General features: G+C 54.7%; 1 protein-coding gene across 3 annotated transcripts in view; it reads right to left on the reverse strand.

Moving 5' to 3' along the window:
• The window catches only part of AGAP3 (ArfGAP with GTPase domain, ankyrin repeat and PH domain 3), a 141726-nt gene that overhangs the window by 62101 nt on the left and 62248 nt on the right, over positions 1 to 17377 (reverse strand). For all 3 annotated transcript variants that reach the window (XM_040549285.1, XM_040549284.1, XM_040549286.1), the window contains exons 6-8: positions 16925 to 17059; positions 10896 to 11023; positions 2021 to 2176 (exon numbers count right to left, since the gene is read on the reverse strand). In XM_040549285.1, the coding sequence (XP_040405219.1) occupies positions 2021 to 2176; positions 10896 to 11023; positions 16925 to 17059 (419 nt within the window). The remainder of the gene's footprint in view (positions 1 to 2020; positions 2177 to 10895; positions 11024 to 16924; positions 17060 to 17377) is intronic.

Consider the following 17377-nt stretch of genomic DNA (forward strand, 5'->3'; position numbering starts at 1 on the left):
ACCTATGCTGCCCGCCTGGGAAAAGCTAGTGGCAGAAAAAGCCTTCCCTTCCCTTCCCTTCCCTGCTCTTCCTGGCCCTGTCCCACTGCGGAAGGAGGTGTCAGGAGCTGCTGCTGCTGCCACAACCAAATGGGGTGAAGACTTCAATGTGAGCCATGTGTGTGCACCAGCACAAGAGCAAGCGGGTGAGCGTGACCCCCAGCACCACGGCAGGTGAGCACGAGCCCAGGATGAGCACAGGTGAGCCCCACAGCGAGAGTGAGCAAGCTTGAGCCCAGAATGAGTGAGCAAGTGAGAGCCCTAGACGGATGATGACGTCCACAGCAAATAAGCATAAGCCCCGCAGCAAGCCCTCCTCCCCCCCATGAGCGTGTGCCCACACCAGTGAGCTAAGCATGGCACTGACAGGCTCCAGGAGGAGCAAGAGAGCGTGAACATGAGCTGACGGCGAGTCCAGAACCCGTCGGCGCGCAGGCGAGCAGGATGGGTGGCAGCGGTGCATGAGCGCCCGTGTGCACTGGTGCACAGCAGCAAGCATGAGCAAGAGAAACGGCGGGGAGGGAGGAGAAGCATCCATCAGCGCTGAAGTGCAACAGTAAGCGTGACCACCGACAACAGGAGACCGGCAGGGCACTGCCAGGGAGGCGTGAGCACACAGAGGAGGGGAGGAGTAGTGAGGGAACAACCGTGCGTGCGGAGCCATGGGGCCGCTGCAAAGGGCGGCGTGAGCTGTGGGGAGGAGGCTGGGGGCAGCCCGCCCGCCAGGCAGCGCAGGGACCTGGGCGAGCACGTGCGGTGGGGGGCTGGGAACACGTGCACACAAACGGGATGCGGGGGGAGAGGCGAATGGGGAGCGCACTGAGCATTCAGGACATCGGAGCAGAAGCTTCCAGGATGTCAGAAGCTGTGGGAGATGCGTACACTCCCAGCACAAGGAGTTGAGAGAATTTGGGATGCCAATAGTGCAGGGAGAGGGATGGGGCGTGTGAATTAGTGTGATCTGGGAGTGGAGCAACGGCAGCTGTTCACACAGGATAGCGTGGTGCAACACGTACAATGACTTTCTGGTGGCCAGTTCCACAGACAGCAGACACAGGTGTACTGAGCAATGGTGGCTGGAAAGCACACTGAGATGGGGCGGAGAGAGGGCCTCAGCCCAGCACATTTAGGCGGGTACCAGGGGGAGAGGAGCACGTTTATGTGGGGAGCAGGGGACAGCTAACCTAGATACGGGGGCTGAGAGTACGTGTGTGCTGACAGCAAGGGGAAACTCACGGGCTGTGCTAACAGCAAGGGTAAGTTTGTGGGCAGGACTCTGTGCACGAGTGTGTGCGCAGTGTGAGAGCATGCCAAGAGGCAGGCTGCGGTTCAACCAGCAGGTAACAGCTGCAAACATCCCTGCACCCTGGGGCTCCACGGCCTCGCTGGCTCCCTAACGCCTCCGCTCCCCGCTGCCCTCCCTGCCTGCCCCCTGGCAGTTCCCAGGCGCACTGCTCAAGTCACAGGACGTGGGGCTCGGGTACCAGAGCAAGGGGCCCAGCGCCGCGTGCCGGGCTCTGCACAGCACCGTCTGGCACAGCCCAGCACCAGGGGCTTCATGCCACACTCTGGGGACGCAGTCCCAAGGAGAGGAAGTGCAGAGGTCGCTGGTGCTGTGCACACGCAGGGTGCAGCTCTGCCCAGCGACGATCAGAGCTCTGCTCACGCACACACTGCACACACACCAGCGTGCCCCGTGTGCACTCCTACGTGTGCGAGGAGTGGCTCGCTCTCAGGCGCTCACCCACGCACGCATGCACACACCAGAAACGGTGCTCGCTATCGCGGTCCCTACACATGCGGAAGGCTCCTTCCCTCCTGCACCCACTGCGCCTCCGGCCCTCCCTGGCCAGCAGAGAGAGGTTCACCTACAGCCTAGTGCACGAAGGCCTGCGGGGCGAGACTGCTGTGGACCTGCTCCCTTCCCCGCTCCCGGCCTCCGAAACCGCACCCCAAAGCTCCGTGGCCCCGCGTCGCTTACCGTGAATATGTTGGAGCGCCGCTTGGACTGCTTGCGGATGGGGGTGGGCGTGTTGGAGGCAGCAATGGTCTCAATCCGCAGCTCTCGCTGGCTGATGCTAGGGGTGGAGGGCACAGAGGAGGAGTAGTCACTGAAGGCTCCTCCGCCGTTGGTGGCCTAGGGCGAAACGAGACGGGGACACTCAACAAGAGGCAGGGCCGCCGGGGGCACGGCTGCAGGGACACCTTCCGCCCGCGCAGCCTCGCGCACCGGGGCAAGGAGCTGCGGCACGGGACTGGGACGTGGGAGACACCCTGCTCCGTGCGCGGCTCCTGCCCAGCGGGGGACCTTGGAAAAGCTGCTTCCCTTCTCTCTGCTCTAGTTTTTCCACTGGTGAAGCAATAAAATCCTGAAATTGACAGGAAAAGCAGCGAACAGTCCCGGGGACACCAACTGCCGGCTGCGGTGCAGCACGCCGGAGAAGCCTGTCCTGACGGAGCCTGGTGCGAGGGCACGGAGGCGGCATGAACCACGCAGCCCTTCACAGCGTGGCCGCCTCTGTTCTCAGAGCGGTACGGCTGGCGGGACTGCGGCGTGTTCCCTGCCCAGAGCACAGGGCCAGCACAGCCAAGCCTCGCGCTGCCTGCTGGTGAGAACCCGCCTCTCGCCGGAGGCCCCTAAACACAAAGCTGCGAGGAAGCCTGGAGCCACCTGGCTCCCCAGCCCCGTTGGTCCCCCTCCAGTCTCAGCTACGATCCCAAGGGGGACGTGCAACCCTGTGATTCAGGCCCTGGCCCCTCCAACACCCTGAAGCGTAGGGTGCTGCGAGTCAAGCTCACGCTCTAGGTGAAGCACATCTCTGCCGCTGGGTTTGAGGTTTATCCAAGGAGACCTCAAGGGTGGCACAGGCCTCTCGTGCTTGTGGGCCTCTGTGGCCTCGGCTGCAGTGGCCATGTCTGGGAACACGTGGGACAACACGCTGCATCTTCACTAGCTAGCTTAACTACTGGGAGAGGGGCAGGTCCAGCCACACAGCCTGTGCGCTCATCTGAGATGTGTTCCTTTCAGACAAGTGCTGCTCACTCCCGCTCTGCTCGCACAAGCTCCACAGACAAGGCCCAGAAATGAACTCCCAGGAGCAACACGTGCAAAAAAGCATTTCAGATCTGCCCAGGACACTGTGTTGTGGCACGGCACGTGGCATCCTGGGCTCTTTTTGGCAGTTCTGATCTTTGAACTGTATTTTTAAAATATGTTGAAGAAACTGCCCCTGCAGCCTAGGAGAGCTCTGGAGCCCTTGCGGGGCGCAGCCAGCCCTCAGCCCACTTGCTGCAGTCAGCGGTGGCCGGGGTCTCTCCTGGTGCGCAGAGCAGAAAGCTGGAGCACAGCACGCGTGGAACATGGATCTACCAAGGATGCTCAGTGAGAAAACACCGCCTGCACACTGTGCCTGGTGGGATCTGAGCCCTACTCCATGACAAGCAATTAAGAAACATTAGAAATGTGAAAGAGGCTGTACAGGCACAGCAGCCGCTGCAAACCACAACCTAGTCTCCTAAAAACGGGTGCAGCTTTCACTCAGGCTACGGCCTGTCTCATCTTTTACGAGCAGAAGAGGAGAAGGCACACAAAAGAGAACTTGAGAGGAAAGAGCCACCCAGGAACCAGCCCTCCTTCCTCCCTGAAGCGGAGCAGGGACCACCGCTGCTGGCGGCACTGAGGTGTGCTGCAGGGAAGCCCAGCGTAGAGGCGCTCCGAAATGGACGTCCTTCACGGCCGCACACGGCTCCCTGCAAGGCGTTACGGTGTCTGTCCCCCTTGCCAGGACCACCGGGGCGCTGGAGCAGCTCCAGGCCGGGCCCGCAGCAGGGAGGTAAAGCCCGCGGGGAGGCGCGCTGCCTTGGCAGCACGTCCCTGGTGAAGGCCACCACCTCCAGCTGGGCGCTGAGGGCCCTAACACCATGCTGGAGGCAGGGCAGCACAAGCAAAAGGTCCTCTGCAGCCTGCCCACCTCTGCCGACTGCCCAGCGGGGAAGGGAGCCTCACGCCAAGGGGACTCGTGGGGCTGAGCTGCTCCCTCCACCGGCCTGCCAGCACGGGCAGCTCAAAGCAAGGAGCAGGAGGCCACGCAGCTGCTCCGTGGCTTTCAGGAAAGCCTTGCTGCAAGGTGGCGTCCCTGCAGGTATGGAGCTCAGGGCGTCTCAAGTCTGTCCAGAGACAGGAAAGCTTCTAGCGCACTGGTACCGAGAGGGACCTGGTCTGCTTGTACTTCTCTGGGCAGAGGAGAGGCCAGGCTCTCTGTGTGGAGGAGCGCACATCGCCAAGAAGGTTCTCTGGAGGCCATCCAGCCGACAAACCCTGTGCTGAACAAGGGATTTCTGCTGTCAGGTCCCACAGGAGCCGGGACCAGAAGGGGCACGGAGAAGCAAAGCAACACGCCATCCTGCCAGTGACTTCTGATGAAGACAGCCCCAGCCCCTGCACACCACAGATTCTGCAAACGTGGTGATGACTGAAAAGACGCAGAAAGCGAGGGCTAGCGAGTGGAAGAGAATTTGCTGACAGCCCAACTTTACGATCAGGCATAACAACACCTGCACAATCAGTATTTAATTGATGCATAACGTGCAAACTATGTCAAAAAATAAAATTAAAGATGTATGAGGGAAGAGATGGTCGATGCTGCAACACAGAGAAGCTGCTACCCAAGAAGGGGAGGCAGGCAAGGCTGCCAGTAGCCCAGTGACTGCTCTGAGGTGCTCTCCTGGCTGGCTCTGAGGACTTCAGTTGCCTTGTCAGCACGTTTATGAAGTTATGACTGAGGGAAGGATTCAGTTCAAAAGAGGCTGTAGAGTTTGAGCTCCTGCCATAGCAGCTGGGGCAAATCCTGTTTACCTTAGGTGACAGACATTAAAGCTCCTGACAAGAAACTTTGCTAAATTGCATTTTGTATTTTACATACTTCCTGTAACATTGTTTTAATTTTCTGCCTAGCCAGAAGAACTTTCTTTACCCCATAAGTTTGTCTAGTGTTGGGGACAAGTAAAGGACACTGTCTTGCTTGAGAGATGATGGACACAAGCACTTGAGCCTGCTGGAGTCCCATAGACACCCAAACCTCAGGAAAGGCACAAGGACTGGAGGATGCCTCACACAAGCTTCGGACGCTGATGTGTGGGCTGGCACCACCCCATGAGCAGTGTGCAGAGGAGAAATCCCCCAGCAGTGCAGCCTCTGGTCACCCAGGCAATCCTGAACCACTTGACTGCTCAGCTGAAGCAGGCTGCCCAAAGGCTTCAGCAGAGATCCAGGGATCCGAAACAAACCACGAGTAAGTGGGAGAACCCTGACAAGACGACAGGTCTGGGCAAACACCTCATTTTCGCTCCTGGCAGTTGTTTTGCTTGATCTACCTAAACAACCACCTGTGGTCGCTGCTGCAACCTAAAAACACAGTGGAAGCTGAAGGCTTAGTAAAACACATGTAAGAGAGATCCTTCCTACTAGTGTGTAATGGGTGCACGCTGTGAACTTCAAAGAACACCGACAGTGCTATAGGGTGCTGGAGCAGGGAAGAATTCAGCCGAAGTGAAAACGTAGTAACTCTTGGTGTACAAAGACATGAGGTGGGACAAGGAGTGAAATCTGGGAAGGGCTTTGAGTGGAAGAGTGCAAACAAACAGCAGCCACTGACTCAGCATCTACACAGGCACAGGGAAGGAGCCAGAAGCGTACAGACCACGAAACCACAGTGGAGGGCATCACAAGCTGAGCGGGCTGCTGGATGCAGGCTTCCACAAATGTCTGCTGCTCGAGCTGCTGAAACACATGCACCAACCGAACTCTGGTGAGACATGCTGCAACAGGCAGGGAGGTTCTTGTTACCAAGCACAGGTGAACTGCAGTTCGTGTTTCATTTCACTTGCAAAGTTTAGGTTTCCAGTCCTTTTGTCTGCCCTTATTAACTACAGGCTCGATAAACACTTTCTTTTTTCAGTCCAGAGGCTGTGCAGGACTGCAGACCAAGGCTGGTCTGTGAAACTGGGGTGCACTGACCCAGGAAGGCAGATCAGTGGGGCTGGGCACGCAGACAGTGCAGAGGGACACGAAGCCCAGGGGACTGAGCAGCCTGCAAAGCTCAGTGTGGGGTGCCTGTGTTACCTCCTGCCAGCTTCTGGGAATGAGTTCCCTGGCAGAAAGACAAACTTCCATCCCACAGCAAACAGGCAACGATGACTCATCCCACAGCCTGGGGTACTCCTAAGGGCATCTCAGAGTCCCTGAAGAAAGATGGAGAAAGGGGTAGGAACAGTAAGGAAATCAGGGGGAATAATTCTCTGCGAGCACCGCAAGCCCCTGCTGGCCCACAGAGCTCCCACCCACGCCCTGCAGGCAGGGGACAGGCAGCTGCCAGAGGGGAGCGGGGTGGCAGAGGCCGAGCAGAGGAACTCGAGCAGAGGAACTCAGCTCCCCAGACCATCAAACCTGCTGGCCCAGCCGCAGCGTGGGCGGGACACCTGAGAGGGGAGCCCGAGCCAGCAGGTAGAGAGCTTTCCCTGGGGACTGCTGGGCCTGAGGGGATCCGAGGGTGTTTAAACGGGTGCCAGAAGCGGACCCGCTTCCCATGAGCCAGGCGCTGGTCCCGGCCCCTGCCACGCAGGGCGATGCTGGGCACGGCGGTCAGGGTCACGGCTCTGGTGCACCAGCTGTGCCCTCGTAGGTGCCGGTGGAAAACCTTGTCAGAGCTGACCTGCTACTACAGCTGGCTTCTCTGCCTGGATGGGAGCACTGTCCTCTGTGGCACCATGCGCTGCTGCGGAATAAAAGCAAAATAACCCACAGCTCCCAAAGACAAATGAAACCAGGGCAACTGGCTTGTTCAAGAACTGCTTCGTAAATAGGATCACCCATCCTGCAAGGACAGCACCACACTTCCTGCAGCATCGCTGCCACACAGCCCTGCCCATTCGGGCAGCTGGCACAGCCACAAAGGTGTGGAAACCGGCCATCACCTCTCAGCAGGTGGAGAAAGTTCTCTGACAGCTGGGTGATGAAATCTCCAGGGTCCTCTGGGGCCTCTCCGCTCCCAGTAACTGCAATGGACTGGCCAGACTGCCAGGACACAAGCGGTGTCCGTTTCCTAAAAACTTAGTTTGGCCTCGAATATCAAACTACTTCCAGAAAAGATGTCCCTAGGACTAGGAAAAGAAGCAAGACCAGAGCCATCTCCACCAACAGCTCCAGAAGACAGAGCTGCCCCCGCTTTGCGGCACCAGGCACTGAGCAGAACGTCCTTCTCCTCTCAGAGGGCACCACCATCTCTGGGCACACAGCTACAAAGGGAAACGGGCCCTGGCCGTAGCTGCTGGCAGAGGGGAAGAGGGACAATCCAGGGGAAAGGGCAGGCAACACCCAGCTGCAGTACAAGACAAAACGAAGCTCCTAATTTGTATTCTTTGTCTGGCTTCTTTCCATCTCATCTCTATGCTAAATCCTGCGCTCCCAAATCCTTCCTTGAGGTCCTTGTCCCTGCCCCGGCACCTGCCCTCAGGTGCTAGCTCTCAGGGCTAGCACAGACAAGTAAGAAGCCCTGGAGAGATCCCCATACCCTTAAATAGCAAAAGACAGAACACAGCACTGCTCTGCAGAGACCCTGTCACTCTCTCATTCATCCTTGCTGGTGGCACAGCGTCTGCCCATCTCCTCCCAGAGCTCCTCCTCCAGGTAGGGACAGCTGCTCTGGCTCATGCTGGAGACCATGCCCTCCACATGTCACCACCACCACGGTGCGCTCCCGAGCAGCGATTCTAGGCTCTTTTGCACCCTGGCTGCAATAACTGCTGTGACTTCGGCAGCTGCTTGTTCGCTGTGCTCAGTACTGGATGTGTTTCCTGCATGGGCAGCACGACATATGCACCAGAGTACGTGGGCTGCTCGGCCCAGGCATGTGACAAGCATCAGGAATCAGTGAACTTGTGTTTCTCAAAGACAGTTGGATTTTCTCTGGGGACACTGGGAAGCAGTTCCAGAATCTGACTGCTGAGCCCAAGTGAGAATGCAGAAATGCTTCACAGTATTTCACGATCACTCACCAGTTCCACTACTTCACACTCTATTTTTAGGAGAAGTACTTTCTATAATGGAAAAGAAATGTGTAAACACCAAGGCACAGATTACTGCAGCAGGTCACTGGGAACCAAAAGGGTTTGTGGTGAAGCCACAGAAGACCCAAGGAACCGAAATTAACTTTGATCCTCACTGTGGCATCCAGGTTTGCCAAGCAAAGGGACAGGCAAAGCTTTAGACAGGTGCAGAGCATGGATGGGGAAGGGAAGACAGAGACAGCATAAGCTCCTGAAGGACATGGCCTGTCATTATTGCTGACACTGCTACAATCCAGGCAATCAATAACTATTTCTTGTTTAGAAAGGCCTCACAATTAGCTGCAATTTCCTTTTAGCTGCATGCTGCATTACTTCCCTTTAACGGCTCTGGTTTCTCACCAGAACTACCTAGGTCCCTCCAGCAAAGCCACTGGAGCACAGCAAGGTACTGAGAGGAAAGGTCCTGTCTCAGAGCCAAGGAGACAGCATTCACCTCTACACAGAAGTCGTCTGCAAACCGGGCTGAAAGGGATTCTGCAGGAAGGAAAGGAAAGTGGGGATGTTTCTGAGCAAAAATCTCTAACAAAGCTCCTGCCACACTGTTTGAAACCTCTTCTGATGCCCGAACCTTGCTTTCCCATGGCCACTCTCAAATCCACCCCTTTTGTACTAGCACCATCTTTTCTTAAAAAGTTGTTTTCTTTCACAGTTGTGTATTTCTCAGGTTGGGTTTGGTCCCTTTTCAGCCTTTGCTTTTCTAAACTAAACAAGCCAAGTGTTTGACATCCTCTTGTATTAGGGTCTCTTCCCTCCCACGAGCTTTTTCTGTTCCTATGCCAGGTTTAATATATACTTACATGAGCGACTGGAATCAGACTGAGTCCGGTATCACCACACCCCATACACGGGGAACACATTTTTGTCCTCACTACAAACATTTTTAGGCATAGCGAGTGCCATTAGCACACATTTATTAGGACTCTTTTTTCATACTTTCAACATAGAAGAAAATATTAAACAAGTATTCAGCTACTCCCTGAAGAACACTGCCTGTGGCCATCTTCCACCCTGCTCCAATTCCCATACAGACTGCCTCTCACTCCCAAAAGTATTTGACTGTTTACAATTTGTCTGCTAAGAAAATCCTCTAAGTACTATACACACTTAAATCTACATTTTTCTGGACTTTGCTCTTCACCTTGGATGCTTCCTACTAAGATTCTCAAGAAGCCCCCATAATGGGGCATACTGCAGGGCACAGCACTGCTGCGTGTGTTTAGAAAGCAGCTCCGCTCTCTCTGCTACCATCCTGAGCTCACCGGACACAAGCAAGCCCTGATCAGAACGTCGGGCAGTTCTGGCTGCCAGTCAGAGCTCAGCATATTCACTTACACACAGAGACACTTCATCTGAGCTGGCTTGTGCCCAGGTGCCCTGGAGCACCAGAAGCTGGCACAGGTCTCTGCAAAAATCTGTACAGACCTACTCACAGTCCAGCACTAGAAACCTATACAGGCAGGCACAACCTTTACGTGGGTATTTCAAAATTGTTTATGTAAGGGTCAAAACCGTGGCTGCAGACATTACTCAGGCTTGTATAAGGACAACCTCCCCTGTGGTGCTACCAGAAGCCATCCTGGGGCTTCACGGGTTTATACAACCTTGGGGTCAAAGACAATCCCCTCATGAAAAAGCGTCAGTCTAGCAGAGTTTGTTTTGCTAAACTTGCTTTGCATTTTTCTTCAGTTTTACATGCTCCTCTGAGTCCTTAGCTACTACCTTCCTCAAAAGCCATTTCATGTGTTGCTCATTGACGAGGTGTCCACGGGGCTCACAGCTGCTCTTGCTACACCGCCTGGCATCTTTAAAAAACCCAGCTGTTGTATTTGCTGTTCCCCAGTCTGACAGCACGGGGCCAGTCAGACAGACTTGGTGAAGTCCTTGCTACAGATCCTGTGATTTCAATACGACAGTTACTTTGGAGATTTAATCTACTGGCTTGACTGCCCGAGAAGCAGTGGAGCTCAGTTTCTCACCTTCTTCACCAGAGAGTCAGCTCAGCATGTCTGCACGCGCTGGAAGCTGCAGCAGAGCCCTAATGCAACAAGGGTCTCCTTCAACAGCCACCCACTATGCCAGCCTGGTCTCTGACTTGCCTCTTCTGCCACAGTTCTGCTTCTCCAGGGTCACAGAACAAACACCTCCAGCTTCACCATCGCCCCAGCACCTTCGGCAGTCCCTGCTGGCCTGCAGAGCAGCACAGTGCCCTTTCTCTGGTACAGAGAGCTTCCAGAGCACTCCCTCCTCCTCTGTGCCTCCCTCTGAATTCACCACTGACCACCCCCTCCACAGATACATCCCAAAGAAGCCCACTAGCTGTGTGTGTATGCAAGACCACCAGGCTTCTGGCTCCAAGGGGAGCAGGACCATGAGCCCACCTGGGCTTGCCTGCATGGCCGAGACAGACAGCCCAAGGCCTGGTTCATAGACCTCCTGCTTGGCCCAGGAGATTCCCTGTAGGTGCTCACAGCTCTGCAGAGCTGCTCCAGGAGCACTCCACAATCATTGGAGACCGTGAGCTAGATCCAGAGGTTTGTACAGGAAGCCTGACCACAGGGTAAGCAGCGAGCTCCTGGACTGTGGAGAGAAGCTCCAGGTGACCGCTCTGCTCTTCCAAAAGCTACTTCATGGCTGTAGTGAGTCTAAAGCTAGGCTAAACAGGCTGTGTACTGACTGACCTCAGGGGTGGGAAGCATGGGGACACCCTGGCTTTTCTTGTTCCCGTTTCCCACCTGATTGATGTGAACAGAAGGAATGGAGGCCGCAGAGACAGACGAATGGCTGGGTGAGTTGGGCAGGGACTTGCAGGGACCGATGGAAAGCTGCTGCTTCTTCCGTAGAGCCACCACCTTCTGAGCCACTAGAAGAAAGAAAGGGACAGGGTCAGAGTCCAGAATACAGCTTCCCCACCCACCCCACCCCCAAATTTCTGGACTGCTTCACTGAGACCCAAACCCTTCCTCTGACCAATGCCAACACCTGGGGCTCAGGCTGCGCCTCCCTTTACCAGCAAGAATGATTTCTGCAGAACACCCAACCTCGCGATCCCGCTGCTGCCACTGCCACACAACGCAGCTGTAGGTGATGCTGTGTGCCCGCCGCTCCTCCAGCAGGCAGCAGGGCAGGCCTCCCATGCTGAGTCCCCAAAGGCCACCCCGCTCTATCTGGGTACTGCACAGAGCAGTGACTTCATGTCGACACCAAGGAGCCACCCAGAGCCCCGGGCTGCTGCCAGAGCATCCCTGGGCAGTCACTGCCCAGTCACCCCCTCACAGCGCTTACAGGAGCCAGACCGAATAGTTTGGGCAATGCCACCCCCATCAACCTGGGCTTGTGCGACACTCGTGGTCTCCAGATGGTCTAAAAACTAGCTTCAGAAACAACTCTCCCAGGTCCTTCAAGCTCACTGCATGATGTCAAAAGCCCCAAATTCCATTTCAACCTTCCCAGTCTCCTACCATTTCAGGAAACACACAGCTTGACCAAAGAGGATGGCAGCCAACTAGCTAGGCTGTTGGGGAATTCAGGAGACACACTGCATTTCCTTGCTGTACGTTCCTCTTGCATGCTGGCAGCATACCCCCATAACCACAAGGAAGGTTACGACTCAAGGTGCTGGGAACATCACAGGCACTAACCAGCATCACAGCTCCAACCCAACGTGCCTCCTGTCGGGCACCCTGGCAGCAAAGGAGCTGTGAAGTTTCCTTTCCAGAAGAATGGAAGATGCTGCACCGTACACATGGTGGGACTAAACCCATTTGGAAAAGTCAGATGCTGATAACAAATGCAAAATCCTGCCAGCTCCTAGCAGCAGCGCCATGTCCTCATCGCAGTCTACAACTTCCTCGCGAGAGGGAGTGGAGAGGCAGATGACCTATTCTCTGTTACCACCAGTGACAGGACCCGTGGGAACGGTGTGAAGCTGAGGCAGGGGAAGTTTAGGCTGGACATCAGGAAGAGGCTCTTCACCGAGAGGGTGGTCGCACACTGGAACAGGCTCCCCAGTGAAGAAGTCACTGCACCAACCCTGTCTGAATTTAAGAAGAGATTGGACTGTGCACTTCGTCACATGGTCTAAACTTTTGGGCAGACCTGTGCGGTGCCAGGAGTTGGACTTGATGATCCTTATGGGTCCCTTCCAACTCGGGATATTCTATGATTCTATGATTCTATGTCCTGCACAGAGGCGTATGAAGGCCTGTTGGGCCACTGCTGCTACCTGCTTGTCTGATAAAGCTGGAAGCCTGTCCAGACTCCCAGGCTAAGTATCAGTCCCATAAGTAGCAGGAACCCCTCCTACACCCACCAAACATACCCTACTCATCTGCTGTTTTCTTCCTACTCTCCTCCCCTCCACCCCCTCCTCTTGCCAGCTTCATCCACTGTTTGCTGTGTACGCATTTTCTCTCTAACGCCGACCAGGCACACCATGCAGAGCCTGCTGCTGTCATCAAGCCCCTGGGCTCTCTGATGGCTGCCTGGGAAAGGCAGGATGCAGGACTGGCGATGCCACAGGGATGAGACAACCCCAGCTAAGACAATGTGGCCCTCAGAACTGGAACTTCATGGCCACAGCCCATAGTTTTTAAGCCTTCTAAGAGGAGCTGATCTCCAGGGTGCAGCAGCAGCAGACCTGGGGCAACAAATACCAAGCTCGAGAATACCTCTGCTTGCCTCCCTGAAACTGAAAGGAAAATGGCAGAAACTGCTGATTTAGCAGTGAATTTCCACCTGCTGCAAGTAAACCAAGGCTTTCAATGCAGTGCAGAGTGAGGTCTGCAAGACACAGACCCCAATCACAGTCAGAAATGCAGACTGGCCAGCAGGTTCACTGGTGACACCACCACCGCTTCCAGGTGGTGCCCCACGCAGGCTGCCTGTCAGAAAAGTCCTGCTCACGCTCAGCCCAGTGACAGGGAACGAGGGTGGCTCGCTGAGCTGGCACTAGCAGTTGCTGCTTTTTTCAGTCTCTCCTTGCTCTGCATGGAGTCTACGTGTGTCTTCACTACCACTTATTTGCTTGGCGACGTGACATTTGCTTGGTGAAGAACTCCGTGGACCAGAGAAGGGGGGAGCACTGATGGAGCAGCAGTAGTGGAGCAGGGGAACCCATTCAGTACTGGCTGTGGCTGGTGGAGGCCACAAGGAGTGCATGTTAGTGGGACTTTTCTTGTCCTACTGACACCAAAATGCAGGGTGCTGAGCAAAGACTTTTTTCAGCCATACATTGCTATTGTGTGTGCACAAATTCATTGAACAGTTGTAGGATCAAACTTTCCCAGCAGAATTCCCATGGCAGGACATGTAGGACTGTATCTAAGAAGACCTCTCAGGAACGCTGTGGCAGCCACAAAGCCCCTTCACACTAAGACAACATCTGAGCACCCACAGCAGAAGTCAAAGACTGTTCCAGACATCTCAAGCAGAGCAGAGTCCAAACTAGATGAGACACGACAAGAGAAGATAAGGTCCTGCACGGCCCACAGAGAAAACCTTTTTGCCTTCCAGGACAGAGGACTTTATGCAATTCACGACAACTTCCCGGAGCTTCATGGAAAAGGCATATTCAAGTCAGGAACTTTCCCAGTATCCAAGATACAAGCAGGTCCTATTTTAGAGGAAGAGGCAAGGTGAGAGTGGTCTCTTGGAACAGGCAGACTGAGAACATCACCAGTGGGAGAAAGCTAGGAATGCAGAAAAGATTCAGAAAAACTCATCAGCAATTGCTGCCTCAGGCCAACAGCCTGGCACAGGCTCTGCCTTGCCGCTAACCCTGGACCACGAGTGGTAACAGTGGGACTAATCATGAGGCCAGCAGACCACACAGCTGTCTTAGAACCTCGCCAACCTTATCTGAGGCATCTTGAGGTCGGCTTTCAAGTTTCTGTTTGGTGGGCAGAGCTACCTCCAGTTCTTGAACATCATCAGGACTTTTTCAAGGATAAGTTCTGCCATCCCATAACACTCTGTCTGGGATCATTTGCTCATAAAGATTTCTTTGCTCACTACGCACAGCTCTTCGGTGTATAACCAATGAGCCCCATCCCAGCAACTGAACCTCTGTCCGGATTCTTTGCTTGATATTTGTTTGCCAAATGTCATGTACGGTGCTGCTCTATGTATTAGCACTTGAGCATCACACACGGTATTTTTAAGCATATCATTTGCACTCTGTCCTTGACATTCTGCAGAAATCTCCCTACAGATGCCACTCAGTGGTGTGACAGCACCTATGAAATCAAAGGGTTTTGCACAACCCCTGTGCAAAAACTCTTGGCCTCTCTATGAAATGCTCCTGCCAAACGGTCCCTGAGAAGAGCCACACACTGCCCTGGAAGATGTGCGATGCTGTCCATCCCTCTGTGGTCCTGGAGCAAACCAGTTCACAGCCGAGCAGATGGAGTGACACCCCCTGTCACGGAGCCCACTCAGGGTACAGAAACCCACACAGCCCCACGGAGAGAGCCAGAACCACCCTTGGGCTTTCAAGCTGAAGTCCAAATCTGCACCTTACTGCTGAGAGGGGAGACAAACAGCAGCAACACTGCCAGTGCTTCAGCAGCAGGGGCCCGGTACGCAATGAGTAAGGCCACCAAGCTCTGCTGTGCTCTGCCAGCTCTGCTCTCCTCTCTGGTGCTCGGAGCCCTGCGAGGAGAGGACTCGCTCTCCCTGGACTTGCTGCTGAGGTGAAGCTCGGGAAGCCAGCCCCAGCAGCGGGCAGCACAGCGGCTGCCCTCCCCGTACACGTCCGGGATTGAGCCTGGGTCGTTTTTCAAGAACACCACCAAGATAATCGCTGACAAAGGGCTCTTGACAGTTTGCTCTCTAACCTTTGCTTGATATAGAAATTTTCTTAAGATGAAGCCTGAGAGCTGAGGCACCCTCACACCGATGGCTTCTTGCTATTGTCCTGGCATCCCCTAAACTCTAGGAGATTTCTGCACACAGGAGTCTGTGAAGGCAATCTCGACAATAAAACTCTTCGACCCTACAACTCCAAAGCCAAGAAATCAGAAGAAAAGTTTCTCCCACCTCACTGTGAGCTCTGGTACGTGTAAGGGGACCACACTACTCTACCCCTTAGAGCAAACTCACACCCTTGACCCTGGTGAAGTTCTGAAACTAAAGCTAGTGTCCACAGGGCAGTGGGCACTACAGCACACAGCCCAGCCCACATCCCTCCTCCTGCTGGTGCCGGGATCACCCACAAGCTGTATCTGAAGACACAGGCAGACCACCCCATCTTGTCACAGAAGCAATAACTGTGACAGCATCTGATGCTGGAAGCAATGTGGAAAGAATGAGAAGTGCACTTCCCATAGCAAATAACAAACAGCATTTCCAGGGGGGCTTTTGCCAGGCTGCACAAGAGAAATCATCCTTGGAAGCAGAAAAAGGTTAACTTCCACATCACGCACCCTTTTTTAGAGTGACTATCAGTAGCCTGACTGCTCACAGAAAGCCTCTGTCACTCCAGAAGATACAACACGATTACAGTGGCACGCACTAACAAGCACAGTCTAGATCCCTGCACAACACAACAACAAGCTTAGCTTGAGAACAAATAGCCAGAAACTGCTCTAGGTGTAGAGGAACAGTCTCTGCTGCACCTGAGCAGAACTGAGGCCACCACTATAGCTGGTGTCAGACAGTTCTTGATGAGCCTCTGACCAGTTCTCAGCGCTTCCCCACACTGAGCAGCACCGTTTGCAGACTGGGGGGCACCTTGTGAAGGAAGAGTGCTAGCCTCAGCCTTCAACCAAATACCCACAGCTGTCATGCTAGACCATCAGACATTAACTTGCTGTCCAAAAAGGTCAGTGACTGCTTATTGTTAGCCGAGAAAGTGGCATGGAGGTGTGCAAGACCAGGTTAGATGAGGCCAGCAACCTGCTCTGGTGGGTGGCGTCCTTGCCTATGGCAGGGGGTTGGAACTGGATGATCTTTAAGGTCCTTTCCAGCCGAACCATTCTACGATCCTATGGTTCTGTCTGGCCATCCAGCTCTGCATAGACCCTTCCCAACAAGATTTCTTACTCATGGCGTTGAGCACAGCTTCCCAGCTGCACTCCAGAAGACAACGTAGAGAAAGGGAAGAGGAGAATACGCGGTCCCATTACAGGTCAGGGTCTAGGTTTATTTGAGCAGATTGCAAAATCCTAGGACGTGCTATAGGATCCCTGTTCCACCTACAACATCCCTGTCATGTAGACCCAAGTCTAAGCAGAAATGCCTTTCCACACACTGTTCCCACAAGGAAAAGTTGCTCTACCTGGATGCTCTTTGCTGCTCCCCTACCCCCAGCACTCAGGGGTCCTGCTGCGCCTCCCCCTCTCCTCCACAAAATGCCATCAACCCCCTTTCTGCAGCCACATAAGTCCTCTGGCTCGTACAGACTGCTGAGCGGCACAGCCCACCACGGGGATGCAGCATCCCCTGCAGCTCTGCTCATGCAAGAAGCAGGTCCCCAGGGGACAACCCCTGCAAGAAAGGGAGGAGAAAGGGGCCACCGGCCCTGCTATACGGTCCCTTTTGCAACGCATACAGGAGTCCTACACACACGCTACAAGTTGCACTCCTAGGACATGGTCTGTGCGAGTAAAGCAACTGCACTGCATATGAGTGTGTGCCTAACTTGTTCTGCTTCATTGCAGCACTCCCTTCTAACTGGGAGCCTGGGTATGGACATTGTAAGCCTACGTGTTGGGGCAGCACTGCTGCCCGCCTGGCCCAGACACCCTCCGCCCGCTGCAGTTACCATCCTGGAAGACTCTCTCCACGTTCAGTCCGTAGGTGGCACAGGTCTCGTAGTACGTGCAGCGCTTCAAATCGTTGGAAAGCTTCCGTGCCCGAGAGTCATCGATGACCCGGGGATTTGTGGCGCTGATGGCATCTGGAAACCAAGGAGAGAGGAGGTTGAAAGCACACACCTGCGTCCCACCTACCCGAGTCCCAGGGCACACCCCTCGCCTCCCTCCACTCCTCACACTGATACCCACCTCCAGAGTACACCCCACGCCATATAAATGCGTAAGATAACAAAGTCCCACATTTGTAGAAATATGGATTGGTTAACGGTTTTTTTAAATGAACCTCATTCAACTCTTTAACCATCCAGTCACTGATACCTTTGAAGACAATGGCAGAAACGAGCAGGAGATGTGGCTGGCCAGACAAGGCAGCCTGGATGTCGGGAACAGGACACACTACC

Source organism: Cygnus olor, chromosome 2 (assembly GCF_009769625.2).
Source record: "Cygnus olor isolate bCygOlo1 chromosome 2, bCygOlo1.pri.v2, whole genome shotgun sequence".
NCBI classification, from domain to species: domain Eukaryota; kingdom Metazoa; phylum Chordata; class Aves; order Anseriformes; family Anatidae; genus Cygnus; species Cygnus olor.